The sequence below is a fragment of the Artemia sp. Qi Xiang Cuo genome, chromosome 8 (genome assembly GCF_049724085.1).
Source record: "Artemia sp. Qi Xiang Cuo chromosome 8, ASM4972408v1, whole genome shotgun sequence".
In the NCBI taxonomy this organism is placed as follows: domain Eukaryota; kingdom Metazoa; phylum Arthropoda; class Branchiopoda; order Anostraca; family Artemiidae; genus Artemia; species Artemia sp. Qi Xiang Cuo.
Genome location: NC_142801.1, coordinates 78,887,522 through 78,912,344, shown reverse-complemented (window position 1 = coordinate 78,912,344; position 24,823 = coordinate 78,887,522). Strand labels below are relative to the sequence as shown.

General features: G+C 35.7%; 1 protein-coding gene across 1 annotated transcript in view; it reads left to right on the top strand.

Moving 5' to 3' along the window:
• Window positions 1-14,754, top strand: part of LOC148949828 (uncharacterized) — a 133,463-nt gene extending 118,709 nt beyond the window's left edge. The window contains exon 6 of the mRNA XM_089092796.1: window positions 14,594-14,754. Coding sequence (XP_088948922.1) covers window positions 14,594-14,754 — 161 coding nt within the window. The remainder of the gene's footprint in view (window positions 1-14,593) is intronic.
• Window positions 14,755-24,823: the final 10,069 nt, after the last annotated feature.

The following is a 24,823-nucleotide window of genomic DNA, read 5'->3' as shown; positions in this document are numbered from 1 at the left end:
CCGATCTCATCATGAACAGATTTCTGTAACCCTGGTTCTACACAATTTCTTTCATCAGAGCAAAAGTATGAGGATACTTGTTTTTAATTGTACCTACTATATCATCTACAGGGTTGTTGGTGATTGAAGCTCCCTAATAACGTTAAACAGAAAAATATATCCCGGTGAACCAAACTTTCTACTCTCGGCATACAATAAGGCTACAAATAAACCCTATGGTTATATTCTACTGGATCTCAATCCGAACATACCCGAGGATTTACGTGTAGTCACTGATATTTTTGACAATGAAATTACCGTATATTTCCCAGTGAACCGTAAAAAAGGTGGCTAGTTGACATCATGACACTGAAGAAACTACATGAACACCGGTATTTATTCACCGTCCTAGGTAATTCAAAACCGCGGCTTAGGAAGGCCACATTCATACATGGTGTTGACAGAGAATTCATTAATCTCATATCTGAGTTTTGTTTAAAGATAACTGAAGGCAATGTTCAACCGCCAGAAGTAGTTAAGCAATATAAAAAGAAATATCGTTCACTTTTACGTGTCCTAGCAGCAGCAGCCAAAAACAAAGGAAACGATTTTAAAAGAAAAAAAAGTTCTTCAAGCAGGGTGGTAGCTTCTTTGCACTTTTACTGCCAATCATTGCAGGACTTTTAAACAGTTTTCTTTAGATGGCCAAATCCTACAAATTGACTCCAATAGAACTTGCCCTTTCACCAAAGGAGCATTCCAAGGACAATCTCAATAAATTCATTCACAGTGAGACAATTTCAGACGAAGAAAATTTATTTCTGCTTTTAAATGGATTTCCATGAGTCGACAAACATAAATCCTACCATAAGAGACCACTCAATGTAAATGTCAGGGATCACAAAGAGGAAGTGACTCACAATTCAATGCAACCATCACCACACCCTCCACCACCAAAAGAAGAAGATTTGTCTAAAGTTTTGACAAGTGTTGATGACTTAATGCCTCATTCCTATCGTGAGCAGTGTAAAAGATTCTTTACTTATCTCACTGAAAGTGAACATGTTCAAATTAATGCTAGTGGTAATCAAGTTATAATCCATGACAAGACCTACATTCTACTTGATTTGTTATCAGATCTCATAATAAATCGCAAAAGACTTTATTATTTGACAGTCATCTGCATAAATTTTTAAACTCGTCGAACTTCCCCAAAATTCTTATAGGGAATAAACACCTTTTAAAACAATTAAGGAAATTTAGTCAAATATCAAAAGATATTTTCAAATCATTTTCGGAAAATACTAACCCATAAAATGGCAATGATGATTTGACGAAAGTGGGGAGACTCAAGCAAAGGCTTCTTAATACCACTACATCACCCTCACCACCTGTTAGTACGCAAAAGGGTAGTTGACATTTCACTACGTGTTTACTTTCAAAATGGTTGAAGCTTTGAAACGTGTTTATGAAAATATTGGTAAAGGGGGAAGTTTAAGTTCACCCACCGCACTTGCTGAAGTCACTGGACTTAAAAAGAAACTAGCGGCAGAGTAATTACAGAATGAAACAAGTTACACCCTAGATCGTAATCATAGAGTTTATGGTAATCACTATCGACTAACTAAAGCCTTTTTCCCGTTACAAATATTACAAGCAGATCTTTTGACTCTAGATGAGATTCAACGGCGTCACAATGAGCCATACCAGTACATTCTACTTGCGATTGGTGTTTTTAGTCGCTATGCATATGCCATTCCACTGCGGTCAAATAGAGGTGATTTAGTTGCTAAAGCTCTTGAAACCATCCTTGAAAAGGAATGTTATAAGAAAATTTAAACAGATCAGGGTAGTGAATTTGTTAATCCACATCTAAAGAAGATCCTATTGAAACATAATACAACGGTCTATCAAAGTCGTCGTCCAATAAAGGCAGAATTGGCTGAAGGATTGATAAAGACTATGTGACTTTTAATTGCAAGATATTGTACATTGAAAAGTACTGCTGCTTTTATTCATGATTTGGATAAAATCATGTTGATTTATAATCAATGTCTTCATTGATTCCTGTCCCACTCAATCCCTATGGAAGTTCATCGAGGATATGGCAATTTACATGACACTTTTCTTAAACAATATTCCAATGGTCGGCGGGAAGTGAAAAAGAAGAAATTTAATGTTTGTGATACTATTTGAATCAATCGAACTACTAATGTTTTTGAAAAGGGTAACTACTTGTGGTCCACTGAACCTTTTAATGTCTTCAGAATCTTAGGCACTGCACCTATAACGTATCGTCTACATGACATGAAAGATGATGACATTCTTGTCAGTTTTTATGATTATAAATTACAAAAAGTTAAAAACACTGGAATGTATTAGAATGAAAAGATATTAAAGACTCGCACTCATAGGGGCAAGAGACAGCTGCTTGTTCATTGGCTAGGATAGAACTCTGATTTTGATTCGTGCATACCTGCTGAAGACGTAGGCTACACAATGCCCAATATTTTTTCTGTGACGTTTATGTCCAATGTCTCTGATCCCCTCTACATTTACTCTGATTTGAATAAAGCAAGTGATTTTTAGACAAAACTCTTCCCAACCATCGAATTTAACGAGGAAAATTATAAAGTTGCTCTTATCGATTGTATTCTCAAAAACATAAATGATATCCTAAATAATTTTGTATATATGAGATATAAGTTGCACCATTTGACTGGTCACTCCTTGTCGACTATGAATGGATAGAAACCCTTAAATCTACTGACTATCCCCATCGCACATTCAAATACAAAGAATTTGGTAGTGTGACTGATTTGGGTAGTACAATCAATAGAAAAATCTCGAAAAGCTCGTAAGAATTGTGCATTTCCATTTAATTATTCAAAGGAACACGGTAACATTTACATTAGCTCACCCATTCACAGTGAAATGATTCATCTCAATAATAATCTGAGACATATTCTTTGCTGTAAGCAGAAATATAATCAATGGTAAAAATGCTGGAACTGTCAGTGGGATTGATCGTGTTATGTTTGCAGACTATCCACCCGGTTTCTTCTCGGACAGTTGTATATATCCTTATGGGTCCTTTGTTGAAACTTCTAGATTTGGTAATTCAAATGTCCTCCCTACGTAATCTTGAATGAAAAACCACCAGTGAACATGATCATCACTATTATATAAAGCATCTTCAGTATTTCTTATAAACACTTCGTATTTGGAACTCTGTCAGTTAACATTAAGAACTGAATTAGGCGAACCCTTAGCAATAACAAAAGGTTTGGCTATAATTACAAGTCATTTTCAACACATTCAAAAACAACGAGATGGGTAATAGGAAAAATACATTTGTTTTTCCTAATATTAATTACTATGTTACTACTCTCGGACCTCGACAATTGGGTCATGTGATGGACTATTACAAAGGTTGTTCATCAATGTTGGGCTAAGGTCTTGGCAGTTGGTTTGCTAAGCTGTTCCACTCTGCACTGCCCCTGGCTTAAAATATATTGCTCCGGTTGACACAGATTTTGCATCCTCTACACTACACAATTTGGGGGTTGGTAAAGATTTTAAAGAAAATTTTTCACAAAATCTCAGGTCCAGCGCACGATCCCTTGGTGAGTGATTAAAATCACGACCAAGTGGGAAAAGTTTAAAAAGGCCGAGAAACACCTCATCACTCATCAGTCTCTCCTTAGCTCAAAAATGAAAGACATCACTCTTGTCAAAAAAGAAAACAAACAAGAAAAAAACTGTTAGATCGAAAAAGGATTTCTTTTCCTAGGTTGAAATGACGTATCTACCTCAAGAGGAATCTCATTCCACAGTCACCTCATCTCGAAATCTTTTCAATGCAGAAAGTGTAGATGTCACTTTAAAATATGAATACTATGAAAAATTCTACCAACAACAACCACTCGCTGAAAACATATATTTTCAAATTTATTCCAATGAAGACTTCTTCATAGATTTATCATCCACATTTATTGATTTAAAATTTTCGTGAGGAAAATGTCTGACAATCAAACTCCCACCACTACCGATGGATTATCCAATGAAAATTGCGTACTACACAATTTGTTTAGAAAAATATATGTCTACATAAATGGAACATTGGTGAGTACTAGCAACAATCTATCAAACTATGCCAGCTACATACAATTTATGTTGGTGACTCCAAAGTCCCATAAAAAATTGAGAGGTCTGGCAATGGGCTATGATTATAGATTGAGTGTCGATACTGATGTGGAACTCACTTGGGTGGTGAATAAGAAGTATGATTTAGTTGGTAAACTAAATCAAGAAATATATAATATGCCTCATATGGATGCCAATGTTAAAACTGAAATAAAGTAACCGCTCGCTCTATCCAATTTCATCTTTAGAAAAGCAGTTGATGCATCACCCGATGCAAATTTCAATAGAACCTTGGCGATACTTCATGTATGAAAACAACAGGTTATGAGTTCTGTGACTTTGGCAATTAAAAAAATTAAGAGCCTCTGGAAATAATATCAAAATGCTTGTTTCTCACATAATCACCGATCAACGCCATATTGCCACTGGTTCAAGTACCTACACCGATTCTTCATTTATCAATGGTGAAATTACTTCAAAACTTGCTTTGGCATTTGTGAAAAGTGCCAGTGCCGTAGGATCATGGACAAGCTATCCACATGAATTTGAAATGTTTGGACTTTCCTCTCTTGTAAGTAAAGTAAATATTATTCCTCTCTACAACTTATCCTTTGATAGATTCTATAGGACCCTCAATGAATTGACAATGTAATCCCTGGATCGAGATTCACAACAATTTGAAAATGGTAAACCGATACATTGTTCGAAAAAAAGTCACGATATCATTGTTTTTGACTTTTCTGGTACTCAAGATATGGGTATTGCCCAAAGGGGCAGTAGACGTTTAGAGTGTGCCTTTGCCAAACCGTTGATGAAGAGTGTAACATTATTCTCACTAAATCAATTTGGAACCTATTGAGAAATTACCCCTGATGGTAGTTTTCTATTAGATTTGGCACCATGAACACCAATCAAATAATGGATGTATTTAACTTGGATCCATACACGTCAAAATATAAATCCTATTGCATACCCTCGAATTTCCTTGAACATATTCATAGTGCTAACAACATCATTTTCATTGTTAATAGTAGTCCATCGACTGTGCAGACGGGGCATTGGCTATGCATCTTTCCAACAGCGAACAATATATAAATTTTTGATCGTTTTGGTCTACCATATGCATTCTACACAGCTCACATCAAAAACTTCCTTGAAAAAAACTGAGAAATAAATTATTCAAAATTGAAAGTGAGTACTACATTTATCAACCAAAAGCTGTGGTTTTCATGCATTACTATATTTTATTTTTCGATGTCGTGACTATACTTACAATGAATTTCTAAATATTTATGTAGACAATCCTCGACTGAATGACTTCATAGTAAAAATACCCTGTCCTTCCTGTATAATATTAATTTAAGTGCCCTAAAAGAGAAATACTTTAATAACTTTTGCAAATTTATTTATTAATAAAATTTATATGTACAATAAAAAGTCTTTTGTCTTCATCTCTTAGATTTCTTCTTCTCTGTCATGTACGTGGTTTTCTTCGTCGACAATGTCTAGTGGCTACAGACGATTGGGATTCAGCTTGTACTGATCCTGGCGTGCAAAGTCAGGGTCCTATTTTCCACAATATAATTCAACTTCATTTTTATTATATCTCTTTGTGAAGTTGATGATACTATTATGATTCATATTCTAAAATTCACATGTTTCAGTTTGCTTATTTGAAGTAGTGTCACACACAATATTCTCGTCTGAAGAATCACTTTCTGTAACAGCAAAATAAAAATCAGTTGGTTTATAATCATAGCTACCATTGTCCTCGCAACGATCCCGTAAAAACAATACTCTCTTGATGATTTTACAATTGAAACGTGCTCCAAATTTTTTTTCCCAAAACAATTTGAATCCACCACGATACCAATCCCTTAGAAAAAACTGAAATCACGTTTAGGATTTTTTTTAATCATGCCAACGTAAATATTTTCACATTGATCACACATATCAAAGTGACAATTGGAGCATAGATATCCTTTAGGGTGAGAGTCACAAGCCTCTTCAAGACAGAAATTACAATCCTTAATTTGCAGAGCGTATCCTCTATGCAATTTAAATGGATTGTATAATCTACACTTTTCACTATGTTCATCAACTGTAGTGGATTTCTCACATGAGGACCAGCTGCCCAATGTATATAAACATAATGGACGTTTATAGAACAGTGTTCACAATGTTTACTCTCACACCACCAAGTAGAAACTGACTTGCGAACAATAGGAATTTTCTTTTTACTTCCATCGGAGAGAGAGAGAGGGAGGCGAGAGAGAGGGAGAGAGAGGAGTAATCGAGTGTTGTTAAAATCAATTATATCTGTTTTGGACAGGATTTTTTAAATTATCGACTGTTCTCACAAAAAAAACAAAGACTGAAAAATCATCATGATGGACACTTGAATGTTTTAGGTAGTGTTAAAAAGCAAATCCAAAATATCATTTTGTCTTGTTTCAATTAATACGTTAATAATTTGAGTAAATGCATTTGGCCCACAACGAAAATGCCTCATACAATAATCCAAAGTTGGAGAATCATTTTCCATGATAATGTCAAGCATTTTTCAGAGAATATTTTCTTTTGTACGGTTAACATTCGAAATTGATCATTTAGATTCAAACACTTTTTCAATGTTACAAGATTCCGTAAGATTTTCTGATTCTCAAATCCATCCATTTTTGTTCTTGACACTCCCACTGCCGATTATAGACTAAACTAAAAATTGGAAATTTCTACTTTGTGCACAATCTCAACATATATTGGTACCCTAGAGAGAGGAGTAAACGATTAACCAAAATATCTAACCAAAAAAACAAAATATTATAAAAACATTTTATATAGTCAGAAATGTAATAAAGGAATAATATAAATTTTCACTCTTTCCCCATGAGGTGAGTCAATCCATTGTCCTCAATGTGCTTCATCATTGCATTCAATCCATATTGTAGTCTGGATATATACATTACATTCACTTTTACTGCAAAACATAATTTTTCTTCCATCTTAAATTTACTCAAAGATATGACAAATCTACCTAGCATCTCATCCCAAACTAATGTTAGTCGACAATCCTTTCAAATTTCAACTGCTACATTGGGAGCTCTTGTCTTCATATCGTCATTGTCAACTCATTCAAGGTGCAATAGTGTAAAATCACTCATTTGTAAATTATTAGAACATTTATCTAACTTGAAACAATGTAAACTAATCAAACGTCTATGTGGAACTGTGATACTAAGTGGCTCACCATCAAATTTTTTTATTAATGATCATGTGATGGGTATCTTGTGCCTGGCTGCTTGTGTCCAAATGCCCATTTCACCGAGAAATGACAGCTGGTATGCATTTCCAAGAATTTTCCTTATCAAGCGGAAGTTTTGATAACACCATTTGTGTCGTAGGAATGATGGGATACCTGTGCGCTAGTAGTAATGGGATACCTATGCGCTTGTAGTAATGGGGTACCTGTGCGCTAAAACATACTATAGGGATACTATTAATAGTAACTGAAACTAAAAAAACAGAAGCCTGGCAACAGTAAAGAGCCTACATCCAACTTATCAAATTTTCATAAAATGTATTAACTTTAAAGGTACTCTTCAAAACTTCTTTGTATAATTAAACTTCCATAATTTCAAAAAAGGGATCCCCCACCCAAAACTGATCCAAGCTTGGTGGAAATTTCATCAAATTCTGCATATCCATGTGCCTCTCAATTTAACTTTCAGGGATCTCAATGAGAAAATACAGATTTCGTAATTTTTCTGCAAGGGGTGAATATTTGTTTTTTATTTGTTTCATTTTGCCTCTCACTCATCTCTCCTAGACATCAAAAAATAATTGGAATGTAAAAAGAGAATACATTTGCAGAAGTTGGGAAGTATGAAAGGGGCTTTAAGTCTCCTGCGGAGAAATGCAATACCCATGGTAATAGTAAAAGAAACAAAAAAGTGAGGGATTGGGAACAGTATGGAGCCTACATCCAACCGAATATATTTACATAAAATGCATTAAGTTTTAAAGTACTCATAAAAGGTTATTAGCATAACTAAACTTGTGCAATTTAAAAAAAGGGTGACCCCCCTGCAAGTGATCCAATCTCGGTGAAACTTTATCAAATTCTGGACACCCAAGTGCCTCTTAAGTGAACTTTCAAAGTTCTTATTGAAAAAAACAAATTTCATATTTTTTGTGCAGTGGATACGTTTTTGTTTTTTGTTTATTTCGTTTTACCTCTCAATCCCGGATATTAAAAAAAAGAAAAGATGTGCAGATGTTGGGAAGTCCGAGAGGAGTTTTAAGCCTCCTGTCAAGACTTATCATTTCCATGCATCATTGGAGAGGCCAACAGCCTTAGACTATCTAAATGAGGGCCAAGACTTGCGAAAAAGAACAACATTTGACCTATTTTCATAACACTTATAATTTTACGACGAATATTTTAAAAATTATTGAATATTCTGAGAATAAGGCCTTTATCCTCCCTCTAATGATGTCCCATTGCTCACTACCTATGATCTCCACTTATTGTCACATGGTTTACAGAATAGATCATATTTTACGCCCATGCCTCCGGTTTACACCAATGAACTTAGTGCATAACTCAATGGGAACCATAGATATCGACAAAATAATACACGCATTTAAGGAAATATAATAATAATAATAATATTTCCTCAAATAGGGACTTGGGTGAATACACACTAGATACTCTATACACAAATTTAATTAAAAATGATCTTACAAAATATAAAAAAAAAACAATAGACATTAACACAGAACCGGTCACAAAAAGACTTTTGAGGTTAGCGGCTAAAAAGGCTAGATTAGCAATAAGAACGTGTTTTAAATTCATTTTTCTTTCATCTCATTGAATCGCCGTGTTTTACCTTACTTTTTATCAGTCCTGGTTGAACTTCGCTGAAGTAAGGATGCTAGGACTGCTTTGAAAAAAAAAAAATTTGGTTTTATTGGTCGTTTGTTGTGGCGAGTCTTTTTTCTTTTATATATTTTTGTCTTGATGAGGACGGCCCTTGGACATAGGGTCGAAATATTCATTAAAATTATCTCCACTGTCTTGCAAAAAGATTTCCCTATTGTTCTTCGTGCTTTTGTTGTTTGTTATGGGCATTGAATTCTCCTTAAGTGACTCTGTTCTCCCAATTGAATTAACACTTAGTCCTCGCTCTTTACGCTGAAGTTTGACTTTTTGTTACGATTATTTAAGAATGACTCATGAAACACAAGTGCCATTTAATTAGAATAATAAGCTTTTTAAAAAGTTCAGAAAAACTTTAGTGTAAAGAGCAAGGTATTAAGGAGGTGGCAACCTCCTCATATTCGTAATAATTTCTTTTAGTTTTAATGTTGATCCTTACTTTCAGTTGAAAAAACTGAAAGTACTTTCAGTTGGTGGTCTTTTAGTTAATTTTGATCGTTTTTTAAATAATACCGGGAAATCCAGCTCCCCCTCCATGGAAAATATCTTCACCATGAAAAATTCCCTCGTGGAAAGATATTCCCATGTTACCCCCAGCCAGAAGGTTCCCCCTCCCGAAAAGTAACTTTATACTTCTCAATAGCCAATAATATATGAAAACAATCGGCAAAGTTCATAGCTTGTACCCCTTTCCCCCGGGGCTGTAGGGGGTGAAGTCATCCTCAAACACATAGTTATTAGATCTTTTGACTATGCTGAACAAAAGGGTTATCTCAAAATTTTGCTCTGAAGATTTTGGGGAGAAATGGGCGTACGAGGGGGGCTAGTTGCCTTCACATCTCTTTGATCACTTAAAATGGGCACTAGAACTTTTAATGGTACTGTTCTATTAGCTGTAAAACACGTGAGACAGACACTCGAGAAAAGTAAAGACCAAATGCCTATTACCCGGTATCCTCCCATCTGACGCTGTATAAACAAGGGGTTTCGGTACTATCCCATTATAAGGGCCTCTCTAAAAAGTCAAGCTTGGTTAATGCTAATGAAATAAAATAAAATAGGATGAATATATAATAGTTTAGAAACAAATTTGTGCTATATATTTGCACATTAGGGGGGGGGGTGGGGTGTAAAGCATAATATATATTAAATACGTAACCTAACCTAACCTAGGTACCTCCCCCCCCCCCTAAACCCCAAAAAACCACAGTGTAATATCGTATTAGCAATGAAAACCTTGCTATCATTGCCTGCTCTATAACCGTTAAGACCAGTGATGCCAAACGTGGTACAATTGTACCATTTTGGTACATTTCACCTCTACTGGTACAATTTAATACAATCCCATAAAATATAGTACATTTAAAAAAATTATGGTACAATGTGGTTTAAATTCAGTATTTTTGTACCTATGTGCGTATTCTTTCATCTACAAATATTTTATTTCACCCTGATCTGTTCAGCATAGTCAAGATAAGAGACAGACAAGCAGTCACCTATTTTCCTTTTTTCGTAAACAGACACTGCGCTTCCGGCGTCCAAACGTCGCAAAACATCTTTCTGTGTATCAAGCAGGGCTTCCACTCTCGAATCTTAAAATTCGGGGACATGCCTTAAAAACTCGGGGAGTTTTCAGGGACAAGTCTTCAAGATTCGGGGAATTTTGGGGGAAAAAACACAATGGAGTTTCGTTGCGAAAACTCGGGAGTCAAAAAATTTTTTTAGCTTCGGTTTCAGTCTCATATAGGGCTTGGATCCACGTAGTAAATCAGGCCTTTTACAGAGTAGGTTTTAGAGCCAGAGCACGGGATTGGAAACAATAGCTGAAAACACTTATTGCTGATATTGCGGCAAAAATTGTAAAAAAAAAGTGAACTGTAAATACCAGTAGCAGTTTTTCATTAAGTCATTAATCTCAGCAATTCATTAATAATATTTAAAAACAAATATTGTTTGCAGTTTCTAGATATGTAAATTAAATAGACAAAATTCAACTTATAAATATGGGGAAAAATTAAAACTTAAAACAAATAAGAATTAAATTAAACAAGCAAATTTAAACTTAAATTAAAAAGGAATTTTTACTACAATTGACACATTATTGGTTTTTCATGCTGATTCTAAGGTTTTAGGTGTTTACCCCCCGGAAAATTCCCCCACGGAAACAACCGGAAAGTACTCTCCCGCTGAAAATACTTCCGCGATAAATACCCTACGGAAAAAACCCCCGCGGAAAATATCCTCTGCGGAAAGTACCCCCACTGAAAATACCATCAGAAAATACCCCCGCCCCCCCCCCCCAGCGGAAAATACCCCCTTGACACATGCATTTTTTTTTCATTGTTTGTTTCTACTATAGGCCCTTTTTTTAGCACTAATATCTCATATCTAAGATCTTACATCTTTCTGCAAAGATTGTTGTTTTTTAACTCATCTTTGTTCTAGGATCTTACAGCTCACTGATGTTAGCAAAAAGTCTGAACACCGCGACTGTTCTGCCATATAGAACAATTATGAGAGAACTTTGATGATATACTCATCATTCTTCTCATACCGCTGATCAGAGCAGAATGAGGGAAGACGTTTGCATAAAAACAACAAAAGAAGTAAGATCTTAGTTCAAAGATTTCACTTTTAAGCGTTTTCTGAAAAGAGATGCAAGATCTTAGCACATTGATGAGTGAAAAAACGGCCCTTATGCTTTCCTTTCTTTTGGTTACCTCATAATTACTATATAGTCACCGATTAACCCCCACCAACCCTGCAGCCATCCATGTTTCAAATATAGTACTTATTGCAGTCTCATTTTTATAACCAAGGCACTAGACCAGGGCACTTCGTATCGAAGGAGTTGTCATAGAAACTTGGAAAAGGACCCATTCGATTGGAATGGCTAATGACCTTTTTAATAGTGGAAAGTGATTGGAGGACAACTAATCCTCCTCAAAAACCCACCCTCCCATTTGCCCATTATGTTTAAAAACTAAATTTTGCCCTAATATTAAATCAAGATGAACTGTGTTAATGCTAATTCCCAATAAGGCATCTCAGCAGTATCCCAAGAACGACTGAGGGTATTATGTTCAAACTTTCGTGGCTACTTCTGCTCTTAAAATTTAACCAAATCAAAATAGCGTAAATGTATCCCAACCTATCAAAGAGAGTAAAAAGATTTTTTTGCTAATGATGTCAAGTTTTCTATTTCAGGTCAACTAGAGGAGGTATGAAACTAAATTAAACACTAATATTTGTGTCCAGATTTTTAAAAGGGTGTATGTTGTTAAAAATTGCTGAAAGTTTTTCTCTGGCATACAAATAGCAGGCCAAACTATAAAGTCTTAAAAAAGATAAAACATTTAAACTATTATTTTCTATTTCCCTGAAAAGACTATGTCAATATAAAACGAACCTAAATTAATAAAAAAAAAATTCACAAAATAAGTTTTTCAATAAAAAGTAAAGAACTCCATTAAACCAAAAATGAGCAAAAATAAAATAAAATAATCTACCAAGCGTGAAACTACCACAAATCAGCATCGATAAATAAATGAAACCCAAAAAGAAGAAAAATTACAATAAATAAACGAGTCAAACTCAAAGTGAGCAGAAATTAGCATGAGCAGGGCTCAAAACCCTTATGCCTTCCCAAGGCCAGAACATAATTTAGACTTACTGAAAAAAATACAAATGAAAGTGCATTGTCAGTAGTAAGCTTGTATAAGATTTGAAACCTACACGGAATCTTACACCTGCGGCATGGATATACAGTGCAGTTTGACGTGCACATTGCAAAAAGCGACCAATCCTTTTATATTATATACCTATGAAGTGAACAAACACGTTTTGGAACTATGGTTGAGAATGTATAACGCAGCCAGATTGGGTTTTGAAGCACTTTCATCATAACATTTTTTTTTTTTTTTTAATCGAAAACTAGAAGTTGTCAAATTGCGTAATCAAAGAATGGTCTCATTCTAGAAATACCGGTTTACAGTTGGTTATAATCATTTTTTTTTTTTGCTATATATATATCGAACAAATCGGTCATTTCTGGGTCAGTTGATTAATAGAAGTTGAAATAAGCATATAAGAATCAATTCACTCATTCTAAATGGACAATAAAAGAATTATATTGGTAAGTAAATATAAATTATTCGTAGACTAATATAACCTTTTTATTCATATCTATCATTTGAGTTTCACACAGAAAGGGGAACTTTCTGTAAATATGCGAGCTATAATAAGATTCATATGTTCATAACAGCTGTTTTGATTAGAAGGCTGTTTTCTCGTGAGATTACATTTCACTGCACTTTAAACAAACTTAATGAGACGAGCATTGTATGTACGCGTGTGTATTTACTAAAGGGGGTAATTATTGTTGAGAAAAAGAAAGGAGTTGGGGGAGGGGGTGAAAACTATGCTTTTTTAACTATGATAGTATTAGGCTAGAAAGCAAATAATGTTTCAGTTAAATCTTCAAAGTTTTACCTTCATGGAAAGGAAGGGATGGAGCATTTTAAATGCTCTTATTTTTGAATTCATTGATTTTATAGGTGATTAAGAGGCTTATGATTAAGGCTACAAGCTTTGCGTAATTCTAGACGGTTTGAAAAAGGCGTGAATTATGTTTTGGATCGAAAAATAAGCTATTTCCGTAAAATTTGAACTAATAAAGGTTTTTGACCGTAAACTCTAGTTTTTTGTAAGAAAATTATGGAAAATACTTTTCTCTGGCTCAAATTTGAATCTTTGGTTTGAAAAAACTCCAGTTTTGGATCGAAAAATAAGCTATTTCCGTAAAATCTGAACTAAAAAAGGTTTGTGACTGTAAAATCTATTTTTTTGCAAGAAAATTATGGAAATACATTTCTCTTGCTTAATTGTGAAACTTTGATAGGAAAAAAAAGTCCAGCTTTGGATCGAAAAATAAACTATTTCCGTAAAATCTGAACTAATAAAGGTTTTTGATCGTAAACTCTAGTTTTTTGTAAGAAAATTCTGAAAAATACATTTCTCTGGCTCAAATGTGAAAATTTGGTTAGAAAAAAGTTCAGTTTTCGATCGAAAAATAAACAATTTCCGTAAAATCTGAACTAGTAAAGGTTTTTGACCGTAAACTCTAGTTTTTTATAAGAAAATTATGGAAAATACATTTTACTGGCTCAAATGTAACTTTGGTTAGAAAAAAGTTCAGTTTTGGATCAAAAAATAAACTATTTCCGTAAGATCTGAACTAATAAGGGTTTTGACTGTAAACTCTAGTTTTTTTTAAAGAAAATTATGGAAAAATTAACCCTAATGAGAGGAGTGTTCTATTTTTAAATGTCTTTGATGAAAGCAAATAATGTTTCAGTTATATCTTCAAAGTTTTACCTTCATGGAAAGGAAGGGATGGGGCATTTTAAATGCTCTTATTTTAGAATTCATGGATTTTATAGATGATAAAGAGGCTTTTATAAAAATCTCACTAATTTCCTTTCTTCTAGAATATGATTATCATTTACTAAATTTTTCTTCTTTTTCAAGGAGGATTCCGGCATATACTCTCCCCCTTAAAAGAGAGCAAGAGGGAACGATGTCACACGGATGCAAGCTGCAAGGACCTCCATCATAAGATATACCGGCTCCTTTACACATATTCTGGGCCAGCCATTGATCACTCAACTTTTAATGCCCGGAGCCTCTGACGCCAGTGCCAGCTCTGCGCTACCTGCGCAAAGCTCTATGCAACCTGGCAGAAAATTGAAAAGAGAGTGGGCGGCTTCTCATAATGCCTCAGCCCCGTCTACTCAAGATCGCGAGGTTGCCCCCCTTCATACTTTTCCAGGACCTTCAGGTACACAAGTGCAGTCAGAATTTGGAAATGTAAGCATTTTTACCTCTCCTTTCTACTTGCTTATAGAAATATCTACCTATTTCTTTCCAACTTTTTTTTAGCCTTTTCTTTTCGCCATTTTTTCAACACTGTAAAAGTGTGTGTCAGAGATATTAAAATGTTATTTTCGCTATAATATTAATCCCCCACCCCAACCATTGTTTTAGATTTCTCTGCTCCCTCCCCTCAGAGATACCTAAATATAATGTAATTTTTTTTTTGCTTGTCAAAAAAACCGCGCTTTTGATATTAGTAAAAAAATCGCATTGTCTATGCCACACCAAACTAGCGAATATTTATCGGGGGGTGGGGGGGGGGCTTTTTAGGTGTTCAATTTTTTTTCAGTGTAATTAAAAAAAATAACTAAGTTCTATTTCGGCTACTTTATATGAAGTGAGGGGGCAAGTATTTAGTTAAAATAAAGCTAGGAGGGGGAAATTAAGTTTTGAGGGATTTTTAAAAATGGTACTTATTTAATCCTCGGTTAAAAATCTGACTTTAAATGCTTCAGGAGAAATAGTCTATTGCTTCTTTCGGAAATTTCTGGGGAGGGGGTGGGGGGAATTATTGAGTTAAAATAAAGCTAGGAAAGGGAAACTTAAGTTTTGAGGGGGGTAGAAAAATGCTACTTATTTAATACTCCTGTAAACTTCTGATTTGAATTGCTTAATGATAAATATACTTAAGCTTCTTTGCGACCTTTCTGGGGAGGGGGTGGGGGCAATTATTTAGTGAATATAATGCTAGGAAAGGGGAAATTAAGTTTTGAGGGAGGTATAACAATGCTACTTATTTAATACCCCGGTAAACAACTGACTTTAAATGCTTCATAAGAAATAGAATTATGTTTGTTTCTGAACTTTCTGGAGTTGGGGGTGGGGGAATTATTTAGTGAATATAATGCTAGTAAGGGGAAAATTAAGTTTTGAGGGGGATGTAAGAATGATACTTGTTTAATACCCTGGTAAAAATCAGATTTTAAATACCTCAAGAGAGATAAAGTTATTGCTGCTTTCTGAACAAGTCGCAGTTCTTTGACAAATATTTTCTTATTTTACTTTATTGCTATTAGTTAAAAAATTGTATTGCGTATGCCTCACCAAACTAGTGAATATTTATCGGTGCTTTTTAGATGTTCATTTTTTTCAGTTTAATTAATAACATAAAAGTAAATAGTGAAATTTAGAATTAACTAAGCTCAATTTTGGGTACTTTATATTGGGTGATGGGGTTGGTGGGCGAGTATTTAGTGAATATAATGCTAGGAGGGGAAATCGGGTTTTGAGGGTGGGGTGAAAAATTAACAAAGTTTTTTAACTTTGTAAAATAATGGTTATTTCACATAGAAAATAATCCTTTTTCTATAGATTAATGAATTAGTAGCGCCAGCAACATCAGGTCATGAAGCATCCATTTTTAGTCGACCTGAACCAATCCTCGCACCACCAATGGAGTTTAGGGATGAGCCTACACTAGTTCTTAATAATATGAAGTGGCATAGAGGTTTTTTAAATGATTGTTTAGGGAATATGGACAGCCTATATGATCTAACCTGTGACATTGACAAGGTGGAGGACCCGGAATGGACAGATAGATTTATGAGAGAACATTTAGATGACGTTAGTAGTAGTACTAGTGCATCTAAACCGGGTCCTCATAAAGAAATTCCGTCACAAGACAATACAGGCTGGCTTGATCAGCTATCCCCAGACACCCTGGAAGACATACAAACTAGCCGAGAGGATTTCATGCCTCGTCCATCCAATGCGATTGAACAGACTGGGGGTAGTGCTATTGGCAATTCTATGTCACCCCCCACCATTATGGTTATTGATACAGCTAGTACTAATAATGATATAACATCACCACAACTATCCCCACTTCCACATTTTTTTCTTTCCAACTCTGCCTTGCACCATACAAAAGTCTACAGCGCCAAATTCGGTGACCCATTTAACTCTTTGATGTCAGGGGATATAATAACACATTCCGTGGAAATTAGCCATTTTTATTTTAAAGAGATTTGAGCCATTTTTGAAAAACAGATGGGGGTGTGGGGTGGGGGTTAGTTTAATAGCATCAATGGCACTGAAAATTTTTTTTTAAATAAAAATGCGAGTGAGCTGTATTCTAAATACTTGCATTCGGAGATGTTGGCAATTCGCCCTCATTTATCAAATTATGAGGAGTTTTTCTTATATTGGGTTAATAGCATTCAAACTAAGTGGGAAAATTATAACGAGGGAGTAGCGGGTTAGTGGTTTTATTTATTAAGGTCTTAAATGTTAATTTTTTAAGATTTAAAAAAAATTTTATTTTAAAATGTGGACATGGGGGCGGGGGGACAATTGAATAAAATTATCATTCAGATTTCGAGGGATGTATAGGGATAAGACAAATCTGTTCTGATACGAGGCTACAGTGTTTCAAGTATGCATTTTAAATTGCCACATACAGACCTCTTTGAATAGATGCATCTAAGAAAAAGTTGGATGAATTGGCAGTTGATGGTAGGGAGGGTTCAAAGTTCCCCATAGTAGATTTTAATTGTTTAAATGGTCAATTTCCCGTGAAATTAAAAGGAATAGATATTTTCGAGCGGGCTAATGCATATTTAATGATTGGTGTTATGCTGTTGCAGTATAAAACAGAATTTAAGGAGGGGCACCGTTCCGATAAGAAGGGCGTATTATTTCCAGTGAGGCTCCTTCAATTGAATCAGTGGAGCATTGGGTGTGGCTTCTATACATGCCACCCACAGAGCCTGATTCAATTGGACATTTTATCTCCAATTACTGATATTAGTAGGGTGTTGGGGGAGGGTTAAAAGGGGAATGTATGTTATTACTGTCCAACATGCCTCTCAAGATTTTGCTCTAATTTAAAGTTAAAGAATCACATGAAACACTTTAAACGTCATGGATACCAGGCTGTGGAGACGGTAAGTGGAGATAGAGCGATCTTACGTTTTAAGAATTTCCAAAACACGCTCCTACAGAGCAATAAAATCGCTTTGGACTGTGAATTCCGAATCACAGACGAGTACGATTCGTCAAATCCAAATCGTGTTAAAATACATGAAGCCATAGGGGTCTCTTACGCTCATGCGCAACGAGATAGTGCTGGATGTAGTTGAGATGTTGGGCGGCGAAGACTGCATGCGCTCGGCATTGGTGAGTCTAATCAAAACAGCGAACGGTGCAATTTTGCGCCTTCGTTACACAAACTATCCTATGCTCCTATCACCAGATGACAGATTGGCCATTAAAAATCGTAAAATATGTTGGGTTTGCAAGGGGGAATTTAATGATGGTGTTGGGAATGGAGGGAGGAGGAAGGTGATCGACCACGATCATTTGTGGCAGAAAAATACATCGGGGGGAGTAGCTTTAGAGGGGTAGCACATCAGAAGTGCAATTTAAACATTAGACAGCAATATTTCGTACCTGTTTTATACACAATTCCAATTACGACTTAAAGTTTGTTCTACCGGCGTTGGCCCGCATTGCCAAGGGTGGAGTTGTAGATGACGCATGGATAGATGGTTCTTTTTTATATAATGTCATACCCAAATCATCGGAGAAGCTATTGCTGCTAGAATTCGTGTGGAAAACAGTTGACAAGGGTAACACGTGCCTGAATAAAATCCGTTTCTAAGACTCTTTGAGCTTCTTCCCCAAATCCTTAAGTAAGTTGATTCAGGAAAAGAAAAGCGAACATGTTGATAGCTTCCCCTCCTTAAACAGCACTTCCCCGGTGATAAAATGTGTGAATTTTTAACGTGTAAGGGCATATATGCGTATGATTATTACATCTCTGCCTCGAGGCTAGATGAGGTTTCATTACCGCCCATTGAAGCTTTTTACAATTCTCTTACTGAGAGTGAGTTCACCACTAGCGACTACGAATTTGCTAAGAGGGTTTGGGCAAAGGGCAGATGTAAAAATGGGTGGGATTATTGTAAACTATAATTGGCCAGTGACGTACTCACTCTTCTGGACATTGTGTGCAAAAATACCGATAAAATCTATGAGGAATTTGGGTTGGCTTTAGGTTATTATTTTTCCAGTCTTCATCTGGTGATGGACTTGATACTTAAAATCAAAAAAGAAGAAATTGGTCTGATCGCCGATGTGGATCAGCATCTGTTTGTAGAGAGATCAATGAGGGGTGGGTATGTTTTTGACGGGGATCGTATAATGAAAACTGATCCGACCGGACAGCACACCGACAAAAAGTCAGACGCAGTTTTTTTGGATATGATTTCCCTTTACCCATCGGCAATGTCTCATTAATGTTTGCCTTGTTGAAATTATAAACGGCTTAACAATACATGTGCTTCGATTTTTCCCAACATCGCTAGCTTTGTGGAGAATGGGACAGAATAATGTTTTTTTGTAATTGACGGTGAAATACCCATGAAAATCTCTGACTCTGTGAAATACTTTGTTTTCCCGTGCATGAATTGGCTAGTAGATATGAACTCTCTGAGCCCCTACAATTTATCTTTAGTAGAGGAAGGGAACATGCACTGGGTACCTTCAAAAAAAAACTAATTGCCAACCTCAACCCGAAACAGAATATCGTTGTTCAACACGTGCTATTGAAATAGATGGTGTTCAATGATTTCAAAGTCACAAAGATTCATAGAGCCCTCCAATTTAATCAAAATCCTTACATGAAAATGTTTATTGACACCTTTGTCAGTAAGCGTTCACAAGCAAAAATGAAAGTTGAAAAAGAAGTCTATAAACTCATTTTTAACTCAGCCTTCGGTAAAATGTGCGAAAGCGTACGAAACAGAACCCGATGTGACATTGTAACCAACCCCAAAGATTGTGCTCGAATCATTGCTGATCCAAACTTCACATCGTTCACAATCATAGACTCTAATATGGTTCTCCTACATCGTAAGAAGAGAAACATTGTTTCAAATAAAAATATTGCAGGCGGGATTGCAATAACTGAAATATCTAAAACACTCATGTTGTCTTTTTATTATAATGTATGCAAGGTACAGTGGCCGATTGTGGGACAAGTTCAAGTGTATTACGGGGACACTGATTCACTCCTGTTAAAAGTACAGACTGAAAATCTATTGAATGATTTGGAAAATGGCGAGTACATTCGCTCATAAATGGACTACACCAATTGGGATGAATCCCTCTACCCAGAGCTAATGAAACGCCAGGCCCCAAATCAATTGGTAATGTTAAAATCTGAAACGGGTAGCGATCTGATATCCAGTGTTGTGTTTCCTGGGCCGAAGGTATACTGTGTGGAATCGCACAACAAGGTCCCAGGAAATGCTGCAATTGTTCACTGTTCGCTCTCATCATGAACAGATTTCCGTTACTTTGGTTCTACACAATCTCTTTCATCAGAGCAAATACATGCGAATACTTGCATTGAACTGCACCTACTATATCATCTACAGATTTATTTGTGATTCTAGCTCGAAAATTACTCTCAATAAGCAGATATACCCCGGCATCCATAAATTGATGCTCTCAGCATACAATCAGGCAATTAATTATCCCTACGTGTGCATCTTAATGGATAGTTATCAAATTGCACCCGAGAATATGCGCGTACTCACATAAATTTTTGACAATGAAATTACAGTATATCTCCCCGTGAACAGCAAAAAGACCTATTAGTTGCTATCATGACACTGAAGAAACTACATGAAAATAGACATTTATTTTCAGTTCTAAGCACTTCAAAACCCTCGCTTAGGAAAGCCATACTCAAAAACGGTATTGACAATGATTTCATTAATCTAATATCTGAAATTTGTTTAAATTTGACCGAGGGCAATATTCAACTGCCAGAAGTAGTTAAGCAGCAGGCAAAGCAACATCGTTCCATTATACGTACATTGGCCTCTTAAAAGAAAGGAGAGAATTTTAAAAGGAAACTTCTTCTTCAGGCGGGCGGTTGGTTTTTCACACTTTTACTGCCAATTATTGTAGGACTTGTAAACAGTTTTCTCTAAAGAATGGCCAAACCCTATAAATTGACCCAAATAGCATTCGCTCTTTCACCCGTGGAACACTTTGAGGTCAATCTGAGTAAATTCTTGGTCAATGAGAATATTGAGGATGATAAAAAACTACTTTTACTTCAAGATGCACTTCTCCGAGTGGACAAACATAAACCTTATCGTGTGAAGACCAGTGGTATTGATCACAAAAAAGAATCATCTCCTCAGGATTCTGCTGCTGCTGCTGCTACTGGAACACAATTAATGAAGGAGGAATTGGATTCATTTGTGTTGAAAATTGAAAATCTAATGCCGCACTCATATCGTTAATAAAGAAAACGACTCCTAACATATCTCATGGAAAGTGGTCATGATCCTATTCAAGTTGATAGCAATGGAAAGGGGATTATAATTCAGGGCAAGAGCTATAATCTACTTGATTTAATCTATGATATGGTTATAAATCGTAAAGAACTATTATCATTTGACGCTCATCCATATAACTTTCTAAATAAATTAAACTTCCCCAAAAGCCTTATTAGCAATAGACAAATTCTAAAAAAATTAAATGAACATGCACCCCTCGTCATCATCAACACCATTAAAATATGAACATGAAGAAGAAGAAGAAGATTTTAAATCAATCTTAGAAAATACTAACACACCTAGTGGAAACTTGATAATGGTGAGGAGGAGGATCAGCAAACAATTGATAGCTAGACAAAAGCGAAAACGTATCAAGTCAATATCACCATCATCCCCATCGCCAACCACTAGCATACAAAAGGGTAGCGGACGTTACACTACGTGTTTACGTTCAAAATGGTTGAAGTTCTGAAAGGTGTTTATGAAAATATTGGTCAAGCGGGGAGTTTAAGTTCCCCCACCACTCTTTCCAAAGTCACTGGTGTTCACATTAAAAGTATACACGACTATCTACAAAATGAATCAAGTTACACTCTGCGCAGAAATCATAGACTTCGTGCTAATCATTATCGAAAAACTGTTCCTTTTTCCCATTGCATATAATGCAAGCAGATCTCCTAACTCTAGATGAGATTCAAAGACGTCACAATACACCGTACAAGTACATTCTACTTGCAATCAGTGTTTATAGTCGTTATGCATATGCAATTCCATTGTGGTCAAAGAGGGGCGTTGAAGTTGCTCAGGCTATAGAAAGTATTTTCGTATAGGGTTCGTTTAAAAAAATTCAAACGGATCACAGTAGTGAATTTATTAATCACTATGTTGCAAAAGTACTAGTGAAATATAGTACACTGCTCTATCATAGTCATAGCCCTATAGAGGCTGCATTGGCCGAACGACTGATAAGAACTATTCGACTTTTAATTTCAAGATATTGTACATTTAAAAATACAGCTACTTTTATTCATGATTTAGATAAAATCATTTTGATTTATAATCAACGAGCCCATCGATCATTTTCCAAATATACGCCAATGGAAGTACGTCATTCTGATCATGAAAAAATTGACAACTTTCTTAAAAAATATTCCAATGAAACAATTGTCAATAAAAAAAATGCAGTGTTGGTAATACTATTTGAATTAATAGAACCACTAATGTTTTGAAAAGGGGATTTACTTGTGGTAGACAGAACTTTTTAAAGTGACAAAAATTCTAGACACTAAACCCATAACTTATCGTCTGCGCGATACCAAAGATGAAGAAATTATCGGTGGCTTTTATGACTATGAACTACAAAAATTTAAAAATAATAGTAAAATCTATCAAATTGAAAAGATATTAAAGACTCGTACTCGCAGGGGTAAGAGACAGTTACTTGTTCGGTGGCTAGGATACAACTCTGATTTCGATACTTGGATCGGTGTTGAAGATATTGACAATGCCCAATGAATTCTATATAAGATTTTAGTCAAACGTTTCCGATCCTCTCTAAAATGATTTTAATACGACAAGTTGTTTTCGGACGAGACTCTCCCCCGTCATCAAATTCGATGATGAAGCGTATAAAGTGTCTCTTGTTGATTGTATTCTCAAAAATACCTATGACATCCTGAGAAAGGATCGTGTGTATGATATAAAAGTTATACCATTCGATTGGTCACTCTTTGTCGAGTATGAATGAGTTTAAGCACTTAAATCTAGCGAATATTCACATGTCAGATTGAAATATATTGAATATGATGATATGAGAGATTTGTGTCGCACAATCAATAGAAAAATCTCATATCGTAGGAATGGTACATTCCATTTTAATTATTCAATGGAACACGATAGGATTTACATTACCTCACCTGTTGACACTGAAATAATTATTCTCAATGATAATCTGAGAGACGTTCTTGGCTTTAAACAGAATATGATCAATGCGGAAAACAGTGACTCCGTTTACGGGATGGATCAAGTTATTTTTGCTGATTATCAACCTGGTTTTGCCTCGAACTCTTGCATATTTCTCTATGCGTCCTTTGTGGAAACATCGAGAGTTGGTAATTCAAATTTCCCCTCCTACGTGTTTTTGAACGAAAAACAACTCGCGAACTTGTTCATCACTATAATATAAAGTATCTTCGGTATGTTCCTTTAAACACTCCCTATTTGGAACTGTGTTAACGTGTTAACTGTCAGTTAACGCTAAGAAGTGAATTGGGTGATCCTTTAGCAATAACAAAAGGTTTAGCAATGATTACATGTCATTTTCGACCCATTGTCGGCGACACCAGCACCACCTAAAATGAACAATAGAAGAATTCCATTTGTCTGTCCCGATATCGATTGCTATGTTGGTGCTCTGAGTCCACGTCAAATAGGCAATGGATTGGACAATTACAAGGGGCGTACTACAATGTCTGGCTATGGTCTTGGTAGCTGGTTTGCTAGGCTATTTCGTTCTGCACCACCCCTTGCCAGAAAATATCTTGTACCAGCTGCATCAAATTTTGCTGCCTCAACACTAATGAACTGGGGTTCGGGTAAGAATTTCAAGTGTTAAGAAAAAGAGAGTGTTAAGGAAAATATTAGATCTTCAGCAAGAGCCGTTGGTGAGCAATTAAAATCTCAGAAAAATGGGAAGGGATTAAAAAGGATGCGTGTACGTCATTCACTCATCAGTCTCTACCCAAGCGGGAAGCAAGGGAGATCAACAAAGACTTTGAGGAATAAATCAAAGAAGACCAATAAGAAGAAGAGAAAGAAAAGGATTGTTAGATCAAAGAAGGAATTCTTCTCTTAAGATGACTTATCTCCCCCACAAGGAAGCACATCCTTCAATCAGTTCATCATTGGTTCTGTTCAATGCTGAAAATGTTGATGTCAGTGTCAAGTATGGCTACTATGAACAATTTCAACCCCAGCAACCCCTCTCAGAAAATATACACTTTCAAATATTTTCCAAGAAAGGCGATTTCATTGGTTTTTGATCAAAATTTATTGATTTAATTGTTGTAGTAAAGAAAAAGTCAGATAATATAGCCCCAACTGCTGCCGACGGTTTCTTCTATGAGAACTGTATTCTACACAGTAAATTCAAACAAATTAAACATATTTATTAATGGAACATGGGTGAGCACTAGCAACGATTTAGCCCACTATGCAAGCTACATACAATTTATGATCATGACACCAAAGGCATATAAGGAGTTGAGAGGACAGTCATTGGGCTATGAATATCGATCAGGTGTTGATACTGACGGTGAGTTGACTACTGCAGTGAGCCAGGAGTATCATTTAGTTGGAAAATTAAATCATGAGATATTCACTATATCCCAATTTTTGCGCCGCAATGTCAAGATTGACAAAAAGCTGCAACTGGTCTCATCAAATTTCATTTTGAGAAAAACACTTCCTGCAGCACCCGATGCAAATATCATTATCACATCGGCAATTCTCCACGTCCGAAAACAACAGG